Source organism: Podarcis tiliguerta (genome assembly GCF_965153285.1).
Source record: "Podarcis tiliguerta genome assembly, chromosome: 16".
NCBI lineage: Eukaryota > Metazoa > Chordata > Lepidosauria > Squamata > Lacertidae > Podarcis > Podarcis tiliguerta.
Window position 1 is genome coordinate 38,510,178 of NC_139549.1, and position 17,398 is coordinate 38,527,575.

Here is a 17,398-nt window from a genome sequence, read left to right on the forward strand (position 1 = left end):
GGGAGCCAACATTTGTCCACAGTTTTTCCGGGTCATGTTGCCAGTATGACTAAGCCGCTTCTGGCGAATCAGAACAGTGCACAAAAATGCCGTTTACCTTCCTACTGGAGCGGTACCTATTTATCTACTTGCACTTTTTGATGTGCTTTTGAACTACTAGGTTGGCAGGAGCAGGGACTGAGCCACAGGAGCTCACCTCGTGGGGATTCGAACCGCCAACCTTCCAATCGGCAAGCCTTAGGCTCAGTGGTTTACACCACAGCGCCACCCGCGTCCCTTCATACAGGGATAGTTATTTATTATATTTTCATTTTCAGGGTGGTTTACAACAGGAATAAAACAATTTGAAGTGCTTCATAAGTATGAAAAGTTGTTGTTGTATTATTATTATTATTATTATTATTATTATTATTCACTAGAGGTCTGAACTGATCCTTCTGTTGGGCTTTTGAAATAAGACCAAGGGCTGCAGGCTGCTCACCACTGACACAGCACATTTTGAAGTGATTGTCAGCCCTTCAAATTCTGTTCAGTAACAAATGGGTCTCGGGTGCAACTCAAACAAGGCTGCTGGCATCATGTGCTCCAGAAAGCAGGCCTCTAGTGACATTGTGCTCAGCACGGTAATGATAGGGGCCATTTTGCAGCAGCAGACACTTCCAAACGCTATTCAGGGGATGTTGCAGTAATTTAATCTGGATTTGACCAAAGCATATGTGACAGAGGCCAGATTCTGCTGGTCTCACTTAACCACATAATTATGTCAGTCTGGCCTAAAAAAAGAGAAAGAGAAATTGTTGTGACCTTTATGAGTCTTACTCTCAGCTGATGATTGAGTGAGTGGCTGTTTTTTTTTTTAAAGGGTTAAGGAAGCAATCCTATGAGAATTGATCTGTATCAAGCAGTAGCCAAAGGTGTCGGCTAAAAAATGCAACACTTGTGGTGTGTGGGTGTGGGTGTAAATAGATTTTTTTTGTAAAAGCCCCTGAAATATCTTTTAACATTTCACTTTGAACTCTGGAAGCGATCCTTCCCCACTGTGAATACATTTCCTCCCATAATGTTCAGAAATAATTTGAAAAAACCTTTGGCGGGTTGTAAATTATTGATCACAGAACTTACCACTGGAAAGAATCAATTAAATCATTGCCTCCAAGCGCCTTCTAGGATAGGCTTTTTCCCTTCGGTAGATGATATATTGGAATATTTAATGATACCGCTTTGGTTCTTCAGTTTACTGCATTTCCTAATTAATGGCCTGTCTTTGTGCTATAGAGCTTGCAAGGCGGCTCACAGTATTGAAAAGCAATTGCAGTGCAGTAAACCCGCAATTTACCTGGGGGTTACACTCTGGGATATTGCCTAAAGCTGAAACTGCATAGAGTCAAAACGCATTGGGTGCAATGGCGGCTGGGATTGCCAAAGTGTTTTTCCAGACGCCCACCCACTTTTTGACTGCCCTCTTTTTAATTTGTTAAATATGTTTTGCCAAGTGTGCGAAGCTGAAGGCACACAAGTTACATGTGTGCAAGTTGTGGGCTTATTATATTTATTTATTTATATTTATAATCCCGCCTTTCTGTCATTTTGAAACTTAAAAGTACCATCCCTGAGAAGAAGGCTTTTACATACTCGGGTTCAGCAAGGTCGCAGTATCATCTTCCTTCTGATCATATCCTGGGACCAGCAGGCCCTAAAATGCAATAAAACCCAAAAGCACTGCTAAAAAAATATTCCAGAATTGCAAGTGTAAGAAACAGCAGCTCACCTCCCTCCCTGCCAAACCTCAAATGCCTGTATCATTCCATCAAATGATCGGAGAAATAAAACAGTTTTAACTAACTGCCCACACAAAGCCAGCCAGGTTGGTGCCACACAGATGTTTCTGGGGAGTTCTTAAGAGGAGCCTTTCTGCCTTCTGTTCCAAGATGCTGCTTCCCACATCAGCCTGCAAGATGCTGATTCATCCAGGGCATGATGGCAACATCCCTCCTCCATTGCTTCGCTCTCAGCAACTACCGTATTTTTTGCACCATAACACTCACTTTTTTCCTCCTAGAAAGTAAGGGGAAATGTCTGTGCGTGTTATGGAGCGAATGCCTGCGGGTGGCGGGGGGGATCTGCTGCAGTCGTGAGCAGAGGATCCATGGTTCCCCTTCTTTCCCTCCTCCGTGGTTACAAAGCATGGATCCACATGGATCCTCAGGATTTTTGCATTGGGCTACTCCAAACTCATATGTCTGTGGCCACAGCATGAACCACAAAAATCATATATCCACTATTTCGTTTAGAATATTTTTTTCCTTGTTTTCCTCCTCTAAAAACTACCGTATTTTTTGCTCTATAAGACTCACTTTTTCCCTCCTAAAAAGTAAGAGGAAATGTGTGTGCATCTTATGGAGCGAATGCAGGCTGCACAGCTATCCCAGAAGCCAGAACAGCAAGAGAGATTGCTGCTTTCGCTGCACAGCAATCCCTATTGTTCTGGATTCTGAGCTTCAGAATATTTTTTTTTCTTGTTTTCCTCTTCCAAAAACTAGGTGCGTCTCATGGGCTGGTGCGTCTTATAGAGCGAAAAATACGGTAATCAGTGATGTACTGGGGCTTCCAATTTGCCATCATGGTTAATTGCTGCTGATAGAGCTCTCTGCTTTGTAGCAACCTTCCTCAGAGGCTGACACCTCTTGTCAGCCCAGTGGCTTGGGAGGATGGTATTTGTGACCCTGAGCACCCAGTTAGGGAAGGCTGCTTTATAGAAATACAACTTGATTTACTGGACGAGAGCTAAGAGCTCATTGAGTCCAGGATTCTGATCCTAGCAGTGGCCGACTAGAGGAAGCTTCCAGGAAGGCACGAAGGCAGCTGCTCCCCTCCATGTTACGGTGCGCCGTCTTCTATTCGCAGCACATGCACCGGCCGTCTCTCACTTCTGATGGTTTTGCAGAGCACAGGGCACATTTCAATGAGATATCAAATTAGAGACATCGAGGGAATTGGCTGTGGGATGGAGGCTGGATCGCGAGGCCATTAGGAACTCAAATTGACGATTCGGAATTGATCGTCCGTGGCACGGGAGCGCTGCATGCCTTGTGACTGCCTTGTCTTGCGCATTTGAATTTTATTTCATTTTATTTTTCACACTGGTAAAACGGCTGAATTTGGTGACGCTCAGAAACCTGTCAGCGAAAATGTTGAGCAAATGATGTCTTTAATATTCCCCAGGCATCTGGCTGAAAACCTTTGGAAGGTCGAGGGGTGGAACGGGCGGCTTCCTGTTTGTAAGTCAAATTCTTTGCCAATTTTGTTTCCTGCAGTGCTCTCTAAAGAGAAAGAAAAGAAATAAACATAAATAATTTGAGTTCCTCTTATGAACATCCCTCTTTTAACATGGCTGGTTTCCCTTGTGTTTGACCATTTCAGTGAGAAATCTGGTATGGAACTGAAATCCTAGGCAAGGCGGCAGCAGCCAAGGTGGTGCCCTTGAGATATGGTTGGAGCACAACACCTGCGCTGGTTGGGACAGGTGGGAGTTGTAATCCCACAGCATATTGAGGGCACCCTGTTGGCTACTTCTGCCCTAGAAAGAACTTCCAGTAAGCTGAAACCCCGGGCTTGAAGGCTGATAAAAGTGGCAGATATTGCCGGGACGGTTGGCCTGCATTCTGGGAACCTCATTATTAGCGGGGCAGAACTTGTTCAGTGGTGGAGCATGTGCAGAGGTGCTGTTTGTGGTATCTCCAGTTAAAAGTCTCAGATACCAAGTGATGGGGAAGCCTGAGAACCCCAAGAGCCACTGCCAGTCAGCATAGGTGGACAATACTGGCTAGGTGCCATGCTGCCTCCAGGCACTTGGACAGTGAGGCATTTGCCTGGGTCCCGAAACTGCCAGTGGGCTCACTGCCATCACAGCGCTACCATTTCCACTAAGAAGACCAGGTGCGGCCTGTGCAAATTCTCACTTTGCATGTCCTGTCTCTCTTGGGTGAGGGGAAAGCACTGATACGACTGTGCCCTTGGAGCAAGCACCACCTATGGACAAATAGTCTGATCTGATGTAAGGCAGCTTCCAATAGCCCAAACCAGTACCAGCTGGATAGAAATAAGTTTCCCATTGATACAGCATGTTCACTCAGGTGGTATGAGATCGTGGGAGGGGCTTCTGGGGAATGGATGTGCTCCCAGCACAATCTCCTCAAGGCGTAGCTTGGTAGCCAGGGGCGCCAAATTGAATAAAATATTGGGGGGACCCAGGTAAGCCCTGCCCCGATCCTATGCACCGTACGCCTCTAGCTTGTCTGTCTCCTCTTTCTTCCCCATAGGCCCCATGTGGGGTCCAAAGGCATTCTGGGCACAGGTCAAGGTGTCACTAGATGCCTGCATGCCACTTTCCAGTCACTGGTTAAAAAAGCAACCCTTTAAAAAATCATTAAAAATGGGAGGGGCAAAGGGCCTGGGCATGCGCCAAGGAGCTGTATGAGGTTGCCATGGTACCACATTGGGAAACGCAGGTATAAGCTGTCTTGAGTGGCCATTTTGCTTAGAAATACATAGAACCCAAATGCTGTTGGCTGTGTCCCTAATACATTTCTCCTGCATTCAGAGTCAGAATGCAGAAAAGCAATGAGAGAAATATGCATTATTATTATTATTATTATTATTATTACCCCACCCCACCCATCTGGCTAGGTTGGCCCAGCCACTGTGGGCAGCTTCCAACACATTAAAAAAAAATCAAACATTAAAAACTTTCCTATACAGGGCTGCCTTCAGACATCTTCTAAAAGTTGTATAGTTACTTATCTCCTTGGCATCTGATGGGAGGGTGTTCCATAGGGCAGGCGTCACTGCCCAGAAGGCCCTCTGCCTGGTTCCCTGCAATTTCACTTCTCGCAGTGAGGGAACTGCCAGAAGGCCCTCGGAGCTGGACCTCAGTTTCCGGGCTGAAGGATGGGGGTGGAGACGCTGCTTCAGGTATACAGGGCCGAGGCCGTTTAGGGCTTTAAAGGTCAGCACCAACACTTTGAACTTGTTCAGAAACGTACTGGGAGCCAGCGTAGATCCTTTAGGATCCGACGGCCACTCCCAGTCACCAGTCTAGCTGCCACATTCTGGAATGCTGATTGCAGGTGTGACTTTAAATGGAACTCTGGGTGAAACACCAGGGCTTAGATGGAAACATTTTAAAAGCAGGCCGGGCTGGAAATAGACATCAGTGGTACTGAATGAATACCAATATTCCAGCATGCTGCAGAGCAGAAAAAGGGGGGGGGGGAGCATGGTTATTCCATCCCTGCTGCTCAAAGCTGTCTTTGTCTCTCCAACTGTCACCTAGCAGCAACAGTTCCACCAAGCTCCATTCCAACTGGTTATTATAAGTTTAAAAATTACAGTCGTGCCAGAGCTTGTTCCTTTCCTCCTCCATCCCCATTCCCTTTTCCTTTTATGTCATCTATTGTAGATGGTTTTTTCATTGATCTGTAACACTGCTCTGGAAGTTTTTGTTGTTTTTGTTTTCTAAAGGTTGGGATAAAACACATTACAAATAAATGAACCCAATGCACTGTGCCTATATCTCTAGTATATTCTGGCTAAGTCTTCACCTGCCACCTTTAGAAAAGTCACTAATGAAAAGGGGGGGGGGAGGTGAAAGGGGTGTGTGAAAAAAGGAGTAAGAGCAGTTAGAAATAAGTGATGCAGAAGGAGTAGTGAGACCAGTAATATTCTTACAGGGCAGCACTGGGGAAACTGTCCACATCGGGTTCTTTTCAACTAACCTTTACTCATCGTAGACCCCAGAAATGAATACCGTATTTTTTGCTCTATAAGACTCATTTTTTCCTTCCTAAAAAGTAAGGGGAAATGTGTGTGCGTCTTATGGAGCGAATGCAGGCTGCGCAGCTATCCCAGAAGCCAGAACAGCAAGAGGGATTGCTGCTTTCACTGCGCAGTGATCCCTCTTGCTGTTCTGGCTTCTGAGATTCAGAATTATTTTTTTCTTGTTTTCCTCCTCCAAAAACGAGGTGCGTCTTGTGGTCTGGTGCGTCTTATAGAGCAAAAAATACGGTAATCATCCCTAAGGTTTGATCCTGCTCTGGAGGGTAGGACTTGAGCAAATGGCTTCAAGATATAATAAAGGAGATTCTTGCTAAACATCAAGAAAAACTTTCTGACAGTAAGAGGTGTTAGAGAGTGGAACCGTCTCCTTTGGGAGGTTGTGGGCTCTCCTTCCTTGGAGGTTTTTAAGCAGAGGTTGGATGGCTATCTGTCATGGATGTTTTAGCTGAGATTTCTTCAGTTTCAGGGGGTCTCTTCCAATTCTAGGATTCTATAATTCTAAGCCAACGTTTTGCATCTGGCCACAGATGATGGGCCAAGGTGTCTCTAGGAAGAGAAGACAAGATATTCTGAGGGGAAATTTGCAGACTGCTTTATGTATACTACGCCCTTTTTCTCTTTGTGGAAATCAAGGTGGTGGATGTATTGTGTTCCCATCTTGCCTTTCATGAAAGGCAGAATTGCTGTATCACACGCCTCCCTGGGAAGTGTGGTCATTCCTGTGTCTGTGCAAAAACAGCAACCACAAAGTGCCTCGCTATGACTAGCAAAGTGGCAATCACGATGACTGGAATTTATTGTCTACCACTGGAATGGGCTGTGATGTCCATTTAATTCTATGGAAGAAAGTTGAAAGCAGTTGCAGCCTAGCCGCTCCTAACTTCCTATGAAGTGTGCCTCCTACAGGAGAGGAAGGTGTACTACACCAGCAACCAAGAGTGAATAAAGCAAACTGGCAAGTTATGCATATAGATTTACAAATTGCTGATTGGGAATTGATGCCAAAATAGAGTGACCAGTTCAAGGCCAAGCAGTGAGTTTGCTTGAGCTGTGGGTTCCCCCAGAGCCAAATCTAATCCTCTGGCCACTGGATGACACCAGCTCTTGAATGTGTAAGCTGTTACATCGACTGTGTATCTCACTTCTCAATAATCTGAAGTGCCTGCTTTTTGACACGCACCTTCGCTGTTCCTTACAACAACCTTGTGAGGCGAGTCCATGAGAATTCTCATTTTACCAGTGGGAAAGCAGAGACTGAGAGGTGACAACATGCCATGCGTAGGACCAGGACTTGAACCCACAACCCCACTAGCGCCAAGTTCATTTGTAGAAACGTTTAACACATGTTAACCACCGCATCTGGCGACAATAGCGACTGAGGAAGCAGCAATATGGTTTCTTCATGATAGTAATAGAATTAGTAATATATTTTTTATAAATTCTAATCTTGATGCTTGAGGTTTGCGTGCGCTTTTTCTAAGAAGAACCAAAGCCCCTGCGCGCCCCCCCTTTATTATTGTTGTTAAATGTCTTCGCTTCAAGGGCTGCTGAGTCTGCTGCAGAGTACAATGCTGGGGAGAGCCCAGCCACTCAACATGGTGATTTGCTCTGAGACCTATATTTACATCCATGGGTGGGGGGGGTGGAATAAGCATTTGCAGATGGTAGGCAGTTTTGTGTCATGGGCCCTCGGTCTTTTAAGTAGGTACCAGTCCCCCTGATATTTAGGAACACAGAGGGTGGGGCTCTGCCAAAGCTTCACTCTTCCCCAGAATCTGAGGTCCTTTCCTTTTTTCCTCTGAAATGAGTCACCTCTGCCCAGCACCCTTCTCTGCTGTGTGAGTGAGTGTGAGAGAGGGAGAATGAATGATATCACAACATGAGCAGCACTATGCGGTACAGAAGGAAAAAACTCAGCACCCCAAGGGATCCACTTTTGAGGGCATCCCTGCATTTGATATAACGGGAGTCTTCCTGGGTCAGATCAAAGGGGCATCCTGTTTCCCACAATGGCTAGCCAAATGCCTCTGGAAAAGCCCACACATAAATACAGTCATCCCCACTGACTTGTCCCCAGTGCCTGACACTGAGAGGTACACTGTCTCTGATGCTGGGTGTTCTGCCTCGCTGCCGTGGCTGATAATAATTAACAGACCTCTCCTACTCTTCCATGAAATTGCCTAGTCGTCTTTCAAAGCCAGTGGACGCCACCACAACCTGTTGGGGCGAATGCCGTCTATTAATGGTGTGTTGTGGGAAGAGGCGCCTTCCAACATGTACTCATTCTGTTGGCCGTGTGTGTGCATGTGGCTGTGCAAAAATGGGAGGTAATTCCTAGGTCATCTAGCAACATACCGTATTTATCGCTCTATAACACGCACCAGACCACAAGATGCACCTAGTTTTTGGAGGAGGAAAACAAGAAAAAAAATATTCTGAATCTCAGAAGCCAGAACAGCAAGAGGGATCACTGCGCAGTGAAAGCAGCAATCCCTCTTGCTGTTCTGGCTTCTGGGATAGCTGCGCAGCCTGCATTTGCTCCATAAGACGCACACACATTTCCCCTTACTTTTTAGGAGGGAAAAAGTGAGTCTTATAGAGCAAAAAATACGGTACACATTCTCAACATGAATCCTCTGGAGACTAACATGTGCACCACCATTTCTATGCTTGGAAATGGAAAGAGTAATATATCGAATTAAAGTTGTATATTTGTGTGTGTATGTGTGTTTTGGGGGTGGGAAAGAATCCATGGTGAGGATTCCACCCTCCCCTTTCATCCCCCTTCCTCTCCCCCTCTCCCCTCCCAGGAAGGTGTAAAATTAGTGAACCACAAAATGAAGCGCTCGCTCGCGGAAGGCAGGCCAGGCTGCTCATTGTGTATGCAGAAGGCATCCATCTCTCTCAGCTCCCGCCCTCCCGCCCTCTCCTCCCGCTCCTGCAAAGGCAGCTTGTGCTCTCGATAAGATGATAACAGGCTTGAGGAGCAGCAAACTTCCCTGTCTCCCAGATTGACCGATGTTTTCCCTTTTTGCTTTCAGGTGCAAGCCAAGTTCCGTTACCCTTTCTACTATGAGATGTGTTGGTATGTTCTGGAGAGATACGTGTTTTGCGTGACCCAGCGCTCCCACCTCAGCAAAGAGTATCTGAAAGAATCAATGTTAATTGGTGAGTGAATTCTTTTGCAGTTAATAGTCGGAGTGAACAGGCAGGGAGATGGAACGGCACCCTTCCTTTTTGCTTCTGTGCACAAACGGGTCGAAAATCATAACGGTGAAGAACTGTGGAGATTGAACTGAATTATTGTATCATTTCCTAAAGGAGCAAGTGTGTGGCTTGAACTTCAGGCGTTTTAACCAGCACACCAAGTTCCCCCAGGAAATGATATTTCTCAAGGTCTTCTGCGAGCAAGCGAAAAAACACATTCAGATTTTCTGTGTTTTGTGTTTCTGCAGGTTTTGAATCCTCCCAAAGAAATGAGGGTTAACTGGGTGCCTTTGACACATGGGAGCAGGAGGGTTAGGGTGGCATCCCAGGGAACACACCTAAATTCTGCACAAAGGACGTACATTTTTCACCACTTGGAACAAATTATGTAGCTAGTTCAACTTTGCATGCTTAATTTGCATAACATATAGCCAGTTTAGGGACGCGGGTGGCGCTGTGGGTAAAAGCCTCAGCGCCTAGGGCTTGCCAATCGAAAGGTCGGCGGTTCGAATCCCCGCAGCGGGGTGCGCTCCCGTTGCTCGGTCCCAGCGCCTGCCAACCTAGCAGTTCGAAAGCACCTCCGGGTGCAAGTAGATAAATAGGGACCGCTTACCAGCGGGAAGGTAAACGGCGTTCCGTGTGCTGCGCTGGCTTGCCAGAGCAGCTTCGTCACGCTGGCCACATGACCCGGAAGTGTCTCTGGACAGTGCTGGCCCTCGGCCTCTTAAGTGAGATGGGCGCACAACCCTAGAGTCTGTCAAGACTGGCCCGTACGGGCAGGGGTACCTTTATCTTTACCTATAGCCAGTTTATACACTTTGCAGAATTACGTGGTAGAGCTTTACATAGACGGGATCAAATGAGGCTGCAGTTCTGGGTGGGAGAGCGGTGGTAGTCTGTGGGAGAAAGCTGAATGCCCTCCTTGGCCACGTAGGGTGGGCTTGCAATTAGCTGTGGAGCATAGGCAGCTGTCATACGCCCGATTTGTCCACCTAGACCAGAGTTGTCCATGTCGACTGGTAACACCTCTCCAGTAATAAAAGCAGATATATCTACCATTAAAGGTAAAGGTAAAGGGACCCCTGACCATTAGGTCCAGTTGTGGCCGACTCTGGGGTTGCGGCCGAGGGAGCCGCCGTTTGTCCACAGACAGCTTTCCGTGTCATGTGGCCAGCATGACTAAGCCGCTTCTGGCGAACCAGAGCAGCGCACGGAAATGCCGTTTACCTTCCCGCCAGAGCGGTACCTATTTATCTACTTGCACTTTACCGGCTACTAATCCTTTTAAACTGGAGATGGCATAGATTGAAGAATCTTCTTCAGACAGTGCTGGTATTTCACCACTGAGCTATGGTCCCTGGCAGAGGCAAGTATAGACCAGGTCTGCAAGGTGCATGCACCATTCGCAGGGAACAGTTATCAGTGTGCAGATGAGATGTAAATGGATGAGGTCATCCACTCCTGTTTTCTACTGCTTCCTGTTTTTCAGGAACTGTGGGCCCACTGCCACCTAGTGACATCCTCCAGGATGGCAGGTCTCTTCCTTCAGTCAGCAATCATATGTGGAAGCCAAGTGGTGTAGTGTGACCATCAGCCTTACATGCGCCATCACTGGTGTGTGTGAAAGGCTGTCTTAAGTGCTCTCCAGATTAAAACCAAAACCCCGCCAGGTGCACAGAAAAATAGCCTAGCCTAGTCAAGAGCCAGTGTGGCATAATAGTAATAGAGTGTTGGTCTAGGACAGGGGTCAGCAACCCGCGGCTCCGGAGCCGCATGTGGCTCTTTTACACCTTTGCCGCGGCTCCGGGGTGGATACTAGCAAGGGGAGGAGGTGCATTGTGCGCCCCGACACTCCCCACTATGGCAGGCGCTGTACTGGCTGTGACGTCGCATGGGGGCGGTGAGTGCGTTAGTCACGCACCGTCCCGACATCACCTTCCTGCCCGCCCACCCGCTACATTGTAAGGGGCATGTACCCTGGTCACTGCATTGAAAGGGGGCATGTACGCTGGTCACTGTTTTGAAGGGGAGTGAAGAACACACACACACACACAAAAAGGTAACTTGTTAATTTAACGTTTATTTCTATGAGGAGGAGTAATTCTGAGGGGTCAAACAAAGAAATAATAATAAAAAGTGACAAAAAAGTTATTTTTATAATGACGAGTTTTGTGGCTCCTGGTTTTTTTTCCTTCGGAAACGGGTCCAAGTGGCTCATTTTGTCTTAAAGGTTGCAGACACCTGGTCTAGGACCTGGGAGAGTAGGATTTGAATCCCCACTCAGCCGTGAAGCTTACTGGGTAATCTTGGGCCAGTCACCATCTCTTAGCCTAAGCTACCTCACAGGTGGTTGCGGGGATGAAATGGGGAGGAGGAACCTGAGTCCTACCTTCAGGGCGTTAAAAATTATTCTCATCTGTCTCAGATACAACAAGGAAACGCAGCTTAGATAGCTTCTCATCGGATTCCTGGGTAGACATGGATGACGAATCGTGTGATGTCCACACCCGGGAAGAGAAGGATGACTGTCTGGAAAAAATCCCCAAGGCCTTGGCGGATGGATCGTCTTCTCCCAACAGTATACATTCAGAAGGGAAGGAGGTTTCAGGGAGGAAGCAAAAATCTGCAGCCACCCGCTTCCTCAAAAGGACTTTGTCCAATGAGTCGGAAGAAAGTGTAAAATCTACACCGGCAGACTATCCCAAAACTCCCACGGGCTCCCCAGCTACAGAGGTTTCGGCGAAATGGACTCACCTGACAGAGTTTGAACTGAAGGGTTTGAAAGCCCTTGTTGAAAAACTTGAATCCCTTCCGGAGAATAAGAAATGTATACCTGAAGGCATCGAGGATCCGCAGTCTCTGCTGGAGGATATGAAGGTGTGTAGATGTTTTGCTTCTAAAAATGGTAAGCTCTGTGATGTCAGGAGGCTGCCCAAATAGCTTGTAGTTGGGAATCCATCTCGAGAATGGGCCCTGATTTCTGTGTGCTTCACATACCTTACATAGAAAACCCACAGGGAAGAAGAATGTGTTTGGTGTAGTCATGTGGTGATAATCCCAGAGTCCTCCTCTGCTCAGCTTTGTAAAGAGTGAAGAGCTTGTCTCTCAGAGCAAGAAAGGAAGGGCTATTTCAGAACCTACTGATCTTCACATCCAGAAGCAACAGTTCCCTGTATGTAGCCATAGCTTCAACAGTTTTCTGCTGCTCTTCGTTCTAGTCCATCTCTCTTTGGTGGACAGAAGCCACATGGGAAAGAGTGAAGTGGAGTGGAACATCTTCTGTTAATGTTCTCACAGAAAAAGCACTTCATTTGTGGGAGTTCAGAAGCTGCCACTATTTTGGCTTCTTCAACAGCTCTTGCACATAGACCAAAACCAGGAGTAAAGCACATTAAAAGGAGCTGAATGACAAAAAGAAGGGAAGTCTCTGGCTTTGTGCCCTGAGGGCAGGGGGTGGGGAGACACACACAACACTATGGGAGTCCTTTCCACTTGAGTGGAATCCTCAAAGCCTCTGGCTGGGGTGGGAGAGACCTCCTTTGGACGCCACTTGGTTCTTTTAAGGTACACAGCCCAGCAAATACTATACATATCTAAGAGTTTAGCTTTTCGAGGTCTTATCTTCACGAGTTCATGTTATGGGTACTGGGAGAGCTCTTAACTGCATATCTCAGCCTTGAAAATTAGTCTGCAAAAGTTAAGAACCCAAAGAACTGGCTTGTTTCCTGTCTGCTTCTGCATTGCCAAGTGGCATCACAGTGATAACCGGGGAGCCACATGTATGACAGAAGAAAGGTGGGATATAAATTTAAGAAAAATAGGAAGGGGGGGGGTGAAGAGAGAGGGAGAGAGCTGGAATTGACCCTTCTTCAATTTGCCAAATACTTCTCTTGCCTGGTTAGTATCCTGAAAGTAATTCTTACTCCTCATAGGCAGTGCTATTTTTTCTAGAAAAATAGGTGCCAGAACTCACATGAACGCCTCCCTGGTTTTCTTAGAATGGCAATGGCACCCACCTGAGAGGTGCCGAAAGTGAGTTCCACCGAGTTCCCCCTGACAATAGCCCTGCTCATAGGTGATCAGCCAAGATAAAGTGGGTTACGTCAGGGGAACAAAGAATAAATGTGGGCAGCAGAAGTCATTGGGTTTCATTTACATTTTGGGTAAGGACATGCGAGAGGCTTTGTTAGGTTTTGGGAAAGGTCATTCCAGAAGCTCAAAGAAGGGCTGAGTTTTGAGATGAGGTGGTGGACTCAGCCAGCATCAGGTGATGCTGGTGGGGGCTGTCATTAGGGATGCTGGGAATTCTAGTCCAGCCCCACCTGGAGGGCCTTGGCCTCCCATCCTTGGCCCCAGGAGTGTGTGGAACATGATCCAGGTGAGAGGGGCCTGGGCAATGTTGCTTAGTTTTGAACTGTTGGAAACTGTACCACTGCAGATCTCACAAGGTGGGTCAGGGTTGGTTCTTCAAATGCTCCCACCCATCAGAATCTCCCCGCACACATGAGCTTTAAGCGCCGGAGGTAGGTATCCTTCTCTCACCTCAGTTAGCTAAATGACTAATAACTAATGTGGACTCGTATATTGATATCAGTATGTGTGTCATTTTACAGAGCACCAAAAAGAAGACAGGTCCCTGCCCTAAGGACTTTACCGAAAATGTGGGTTTTGATGAGGGATTTGCAAGGGTAGAGAAAAAGAGGCTCCAGGAAGGAGTTTTATTAACCTTTCCTGCAGACTATCAGTAACGGCAGTGTTTGAGACAGGATGGTGTGAATTGCAACACAACCCCTAGCTTGATTCTTTCTATGTTGGGGACAAGGAACTGTGTCCTTTAGATGTGTTAACTGTTTGTGTACGTGGAGATGTTAAATGGCAAAGCAGGCACCATGCAATGAGCGATTTCCCCCGTGTGTGGTGCAGTTCTCTTATGGAACTGTATCACATCCCCCCACCCCGGGTGTTTAAATACAATAAGAAAACACTTAATGAGGCACTACTACCAGTTGCTCTTAAAACACTTTAAACTTTGATTTAGAAACTCATGATACGTGTAGGAAACTGAGGTTTTGTTTTTTGTTGCTCAGGAAAACGAACAGCTTCCTTTCAAAGGGATTTTCTCACTTGATTAGTGATTAGGGGCAGGTGGACACTGCATGAAGCTGATTCAGCTGTAAGAATTTTCAGGGTGGCGCTGTGGGTTAAACCACAGAGCCTAGGGCTTGCCGATCAGAAGGTCAGCGGTTCGAATCCCCGCGACGGGGTGAGCTCCCGTTACTCGGTCCCTGCTCCTGCCCACCTTGCAGTTTGAAAGCACGTCAAAGTGCAAGTAGATGAATAGGTACTGCTCTGGCGGGAAGGTAAACGGTGTTTCCGTGCGCTGCTCTGGTTCGCCAGAAGCGGCTTAGTCATGCTGGCCACATGACCTGGAAGCTGTATGCCAGCTCTCTCGGCCAATAAAGCAAGATGAGCGCTGCAACCCCAGAGTCGGCCACGACTGGACCTAATGGTCAGGGGTCCCTTTACCTTTACTAGCTGTGTGTTAGTCTGTTGCAATAGAAATGACAACGGGTCTCGTGGCACCTTAAAAGACTGACCAATTTATTAAGGCGTAATCTATCATAGATGACTAGAGTCCACTCTTGCTTCTGACAGATTGTTGTCTGCTAAAGCTAATGCCTTAACGAATTTGTTAATCTTCGTTGAGTAAGTTCTATTTGCCTTGATGTCAGGCACTTACGCTAAATGCTAGAAAACGTGGGTTGTGTCTGTGAAAACGAGCTCTGCTGCATGAAAAAGTGTCTCTCATCTGTTTAATTGCCCATGTCCTGTTTTCCCCAGACAATATCAATGTTGGTTGCTGCAGTGTAAAGAAGATTGAAGGATGTGGGGTTGGAATTCTCACAATGTGCTTTTTGTGTTCATATCAAGATCCCTTTCCCTGTCTCCATTCTTTCCCGATCTCCTATCAGCACAATCCTCTACATGTCTGCTGATCATCATTAATAGTGCTTTCTGCTAGGAAAATGAACATTATTTATAAAGATTGATTTGAAAAAATAAATTCGAGAGGGGTGGCTGTATATTAATCTCTTGCAGCAAAACCAATGAAGACTTATGGCAAAGCACCTTAGAGACTGAACACACTTTCATAAACCATAGTCTCCGTCAACAAGAAATTTACAAGTAAAAAACCTGTTATAGTCAGGTTTATTATAAAGAAATTTAAAGAAATCTTAAGTTGATTTAATCACAGAACCGGAAGTTGATTACTTGGTTGGTCAGTGAGAATTTGCACATGTATTATGTGCAGATAATAGGTACCTATGGGACCGCCTCTCCTGGTATGCCCCATGGAGGACCTTAAGGTCCATATATAGCAACACCACAGAGGTCCCAGGCACTAAGGAAGTTAGATTAGCCTCAACCAGAGCCAGGGTCTTTTCAACACTGGCTTCGGCCTGGTGGAACGCTCTGTTCTCATGAGACCAGGGCCCTGCGGGATCTGATTTCTTTCCGCAGGGCCTAAGACAGAGTTGTTCCACCTGGCCTTTGGCTTAGAATCAGTTTGATTCCTTCCCCCTCTTTCTTTTTCCTTTCTCCTCCTGCGAAGAGGCTGCATCCTAATGTTTTGATGTTGTATCTTAATCTTTTAAATTGTTTTTTATTCAACTTGTTTTTATTATTGGTTGTTAGCTGCCCTGAGCCTGGTTTTGGCTGGGGAGGGTGGGGCATAAATAAATAATAATAATAATTATTATTATTATTATTATTATCATTATTATTACTATTACTATTATGTTTGAGAAAAATACCAGTTTTAAAGCAACCTTCCCCAACTTGGTGCCTGCCAGAAGTTTCGGAGTGTTAGTTTGGTCTAATGGGAGTTGTAGCCCCAAACATCTGGAAGTTTGGGGGAAGACTGTTCTAAAGGAAAAGGCATACCTTGTTAAAAGTAAGGAGCCATACAATTGCTCCAGTTAAAATTTAACCCCCCTCTGCTTCTTAGATTGTAGTAAGGCATTCGTTGTATCATTCCTGAAAGCTTCCTGAGTGATCACATCCACAAAATGAGAATTGCGAGGTGACACTTCCACATCTTTAATTCCAAGCTGCAAAGCAGAAAATAACATTTAACCTTTTCACTACATTTTCCTGATTTTCTTCCCTTTGGCAAGTCATGGTGTGCCAGGTCTTTGCTCACACAGCCCTTAATTAGCCTCTTTTCTTTTTGAAACAGAACATCCTGAAGGAACATGCAGACGATGACCAAAATCTTGCCATTTCTGGGGTCCCAGTGGTATCGTGGCCTAAGAAAAACGCAAAGGTAGGGTGTTTGGAGCTGAACTTGTCTCAAAATAGCCATTTCCATGCCTTTTTCTCTCCCCAAACTTTGACACTTCTTGGTAGGAGCCTGGCCAGTAAGGAAACACTCCAGCCTTGTAGTTGGGCAGCGCTGCTGGTTTTTATCTGGCATCACTTTCCAGGCTGCAGCATTTATTGGTAGTTGAAGAACACACAAGGTAGCGTCGTATCCAGATCACCATTCTATAGCAAAAGGGCATGAGAGGACTGTGTCTATTAAGGACCACTTTCCCAAGGGGTTAGGACAGAGCTTTTCAACCTTTTAAAGTCCATGGCTCCCTTGACCTGCTACTCCTGCGGCACCCCTGTGGGGCTCAGGAACTCAGTTATGTCACCCCTTGCCTGCAGAGCTGGCAGGCTCTTGCTCTTTTTCAAACACCCTCCCTTGTGGGGTGTTCCCTCCACCTCCGCCTCCTCTCCCATTAGGAGTCTGGGCAGCCACTGCTGCCATCCTTGGTATCTGAGCTGCTCCCCTTGCCCCAAAGAGAGGTGCCGCCTCAAACTGCCCCACAGGGGCCTGGGAAGCACCCCTTGGCCAGCCCCAGAGGCACCATTTGCCTGGGGAACTTGTAGCCAAGGCTGCTGCAACAAACAGCCACACAAGCCTTGGGGAGGCATAGACGTGAGAGGGCATCAGAGGAGGGAGGGAAGGAAAGAGGGACAGAGGCCAGTGTTGCCCGCGGCACCCCTGACCATCCTTCAAGGAACCAGAGGGTGCCATGGCACACTGGTTGAAAACCAGAGAGTTAGCGTGTTGCAGCAAAAACAACAAAGTGCCTTATGGTGCCTCTACAAATCTCACTGTGACACAAGCTTTTGTGGAGTGGGAACTGGTTCATCCAATGTCTGAAGTGTAATGCTCAGTTGGCAGGTACTGGAAAAAATGTAGACGTTAAATGGCAATCAAACTTAAAAAGTACAATCTCTGACAATTAATGTATGCAAGGTAAGAATCAACAGCAGCAGTAATAGGTGATAACCCAGTCATTTT

General features: G+C 46.6%; 1 protein-coding gene across 6 annotated transcripts in view; it reads left to right on the forward strand.

The window, feature by feature from the left end:
• KDM2B (lysine demethylase 2B) overlaps positions 1–17,398 on the forward strand; it is an 86,055-nt gene that overhangs the window by 43,896 nt on the left and 24,761 nt on the right. For all 6 annotated transcript variants that reach the window (XM_083418149.1, XM_083418146.1, XM_083418145.1 and 3 more), the window contains 3 exons: positions 8,877–9,003; positions 11,468–11,919; positions 16,283–16,369. In XM_083418149.1, the coding sequence (XP_083274275.1) occupies positions 8,877–9,003; positions 11,468–11,919; positions 16,283–16,369 (666 nt within the window). The remainder of the gene's footprint in view (positions 1–8,876; positions 9,004–11,467; positions 11,920–16,282; positions 16,370–17,398) is intronic.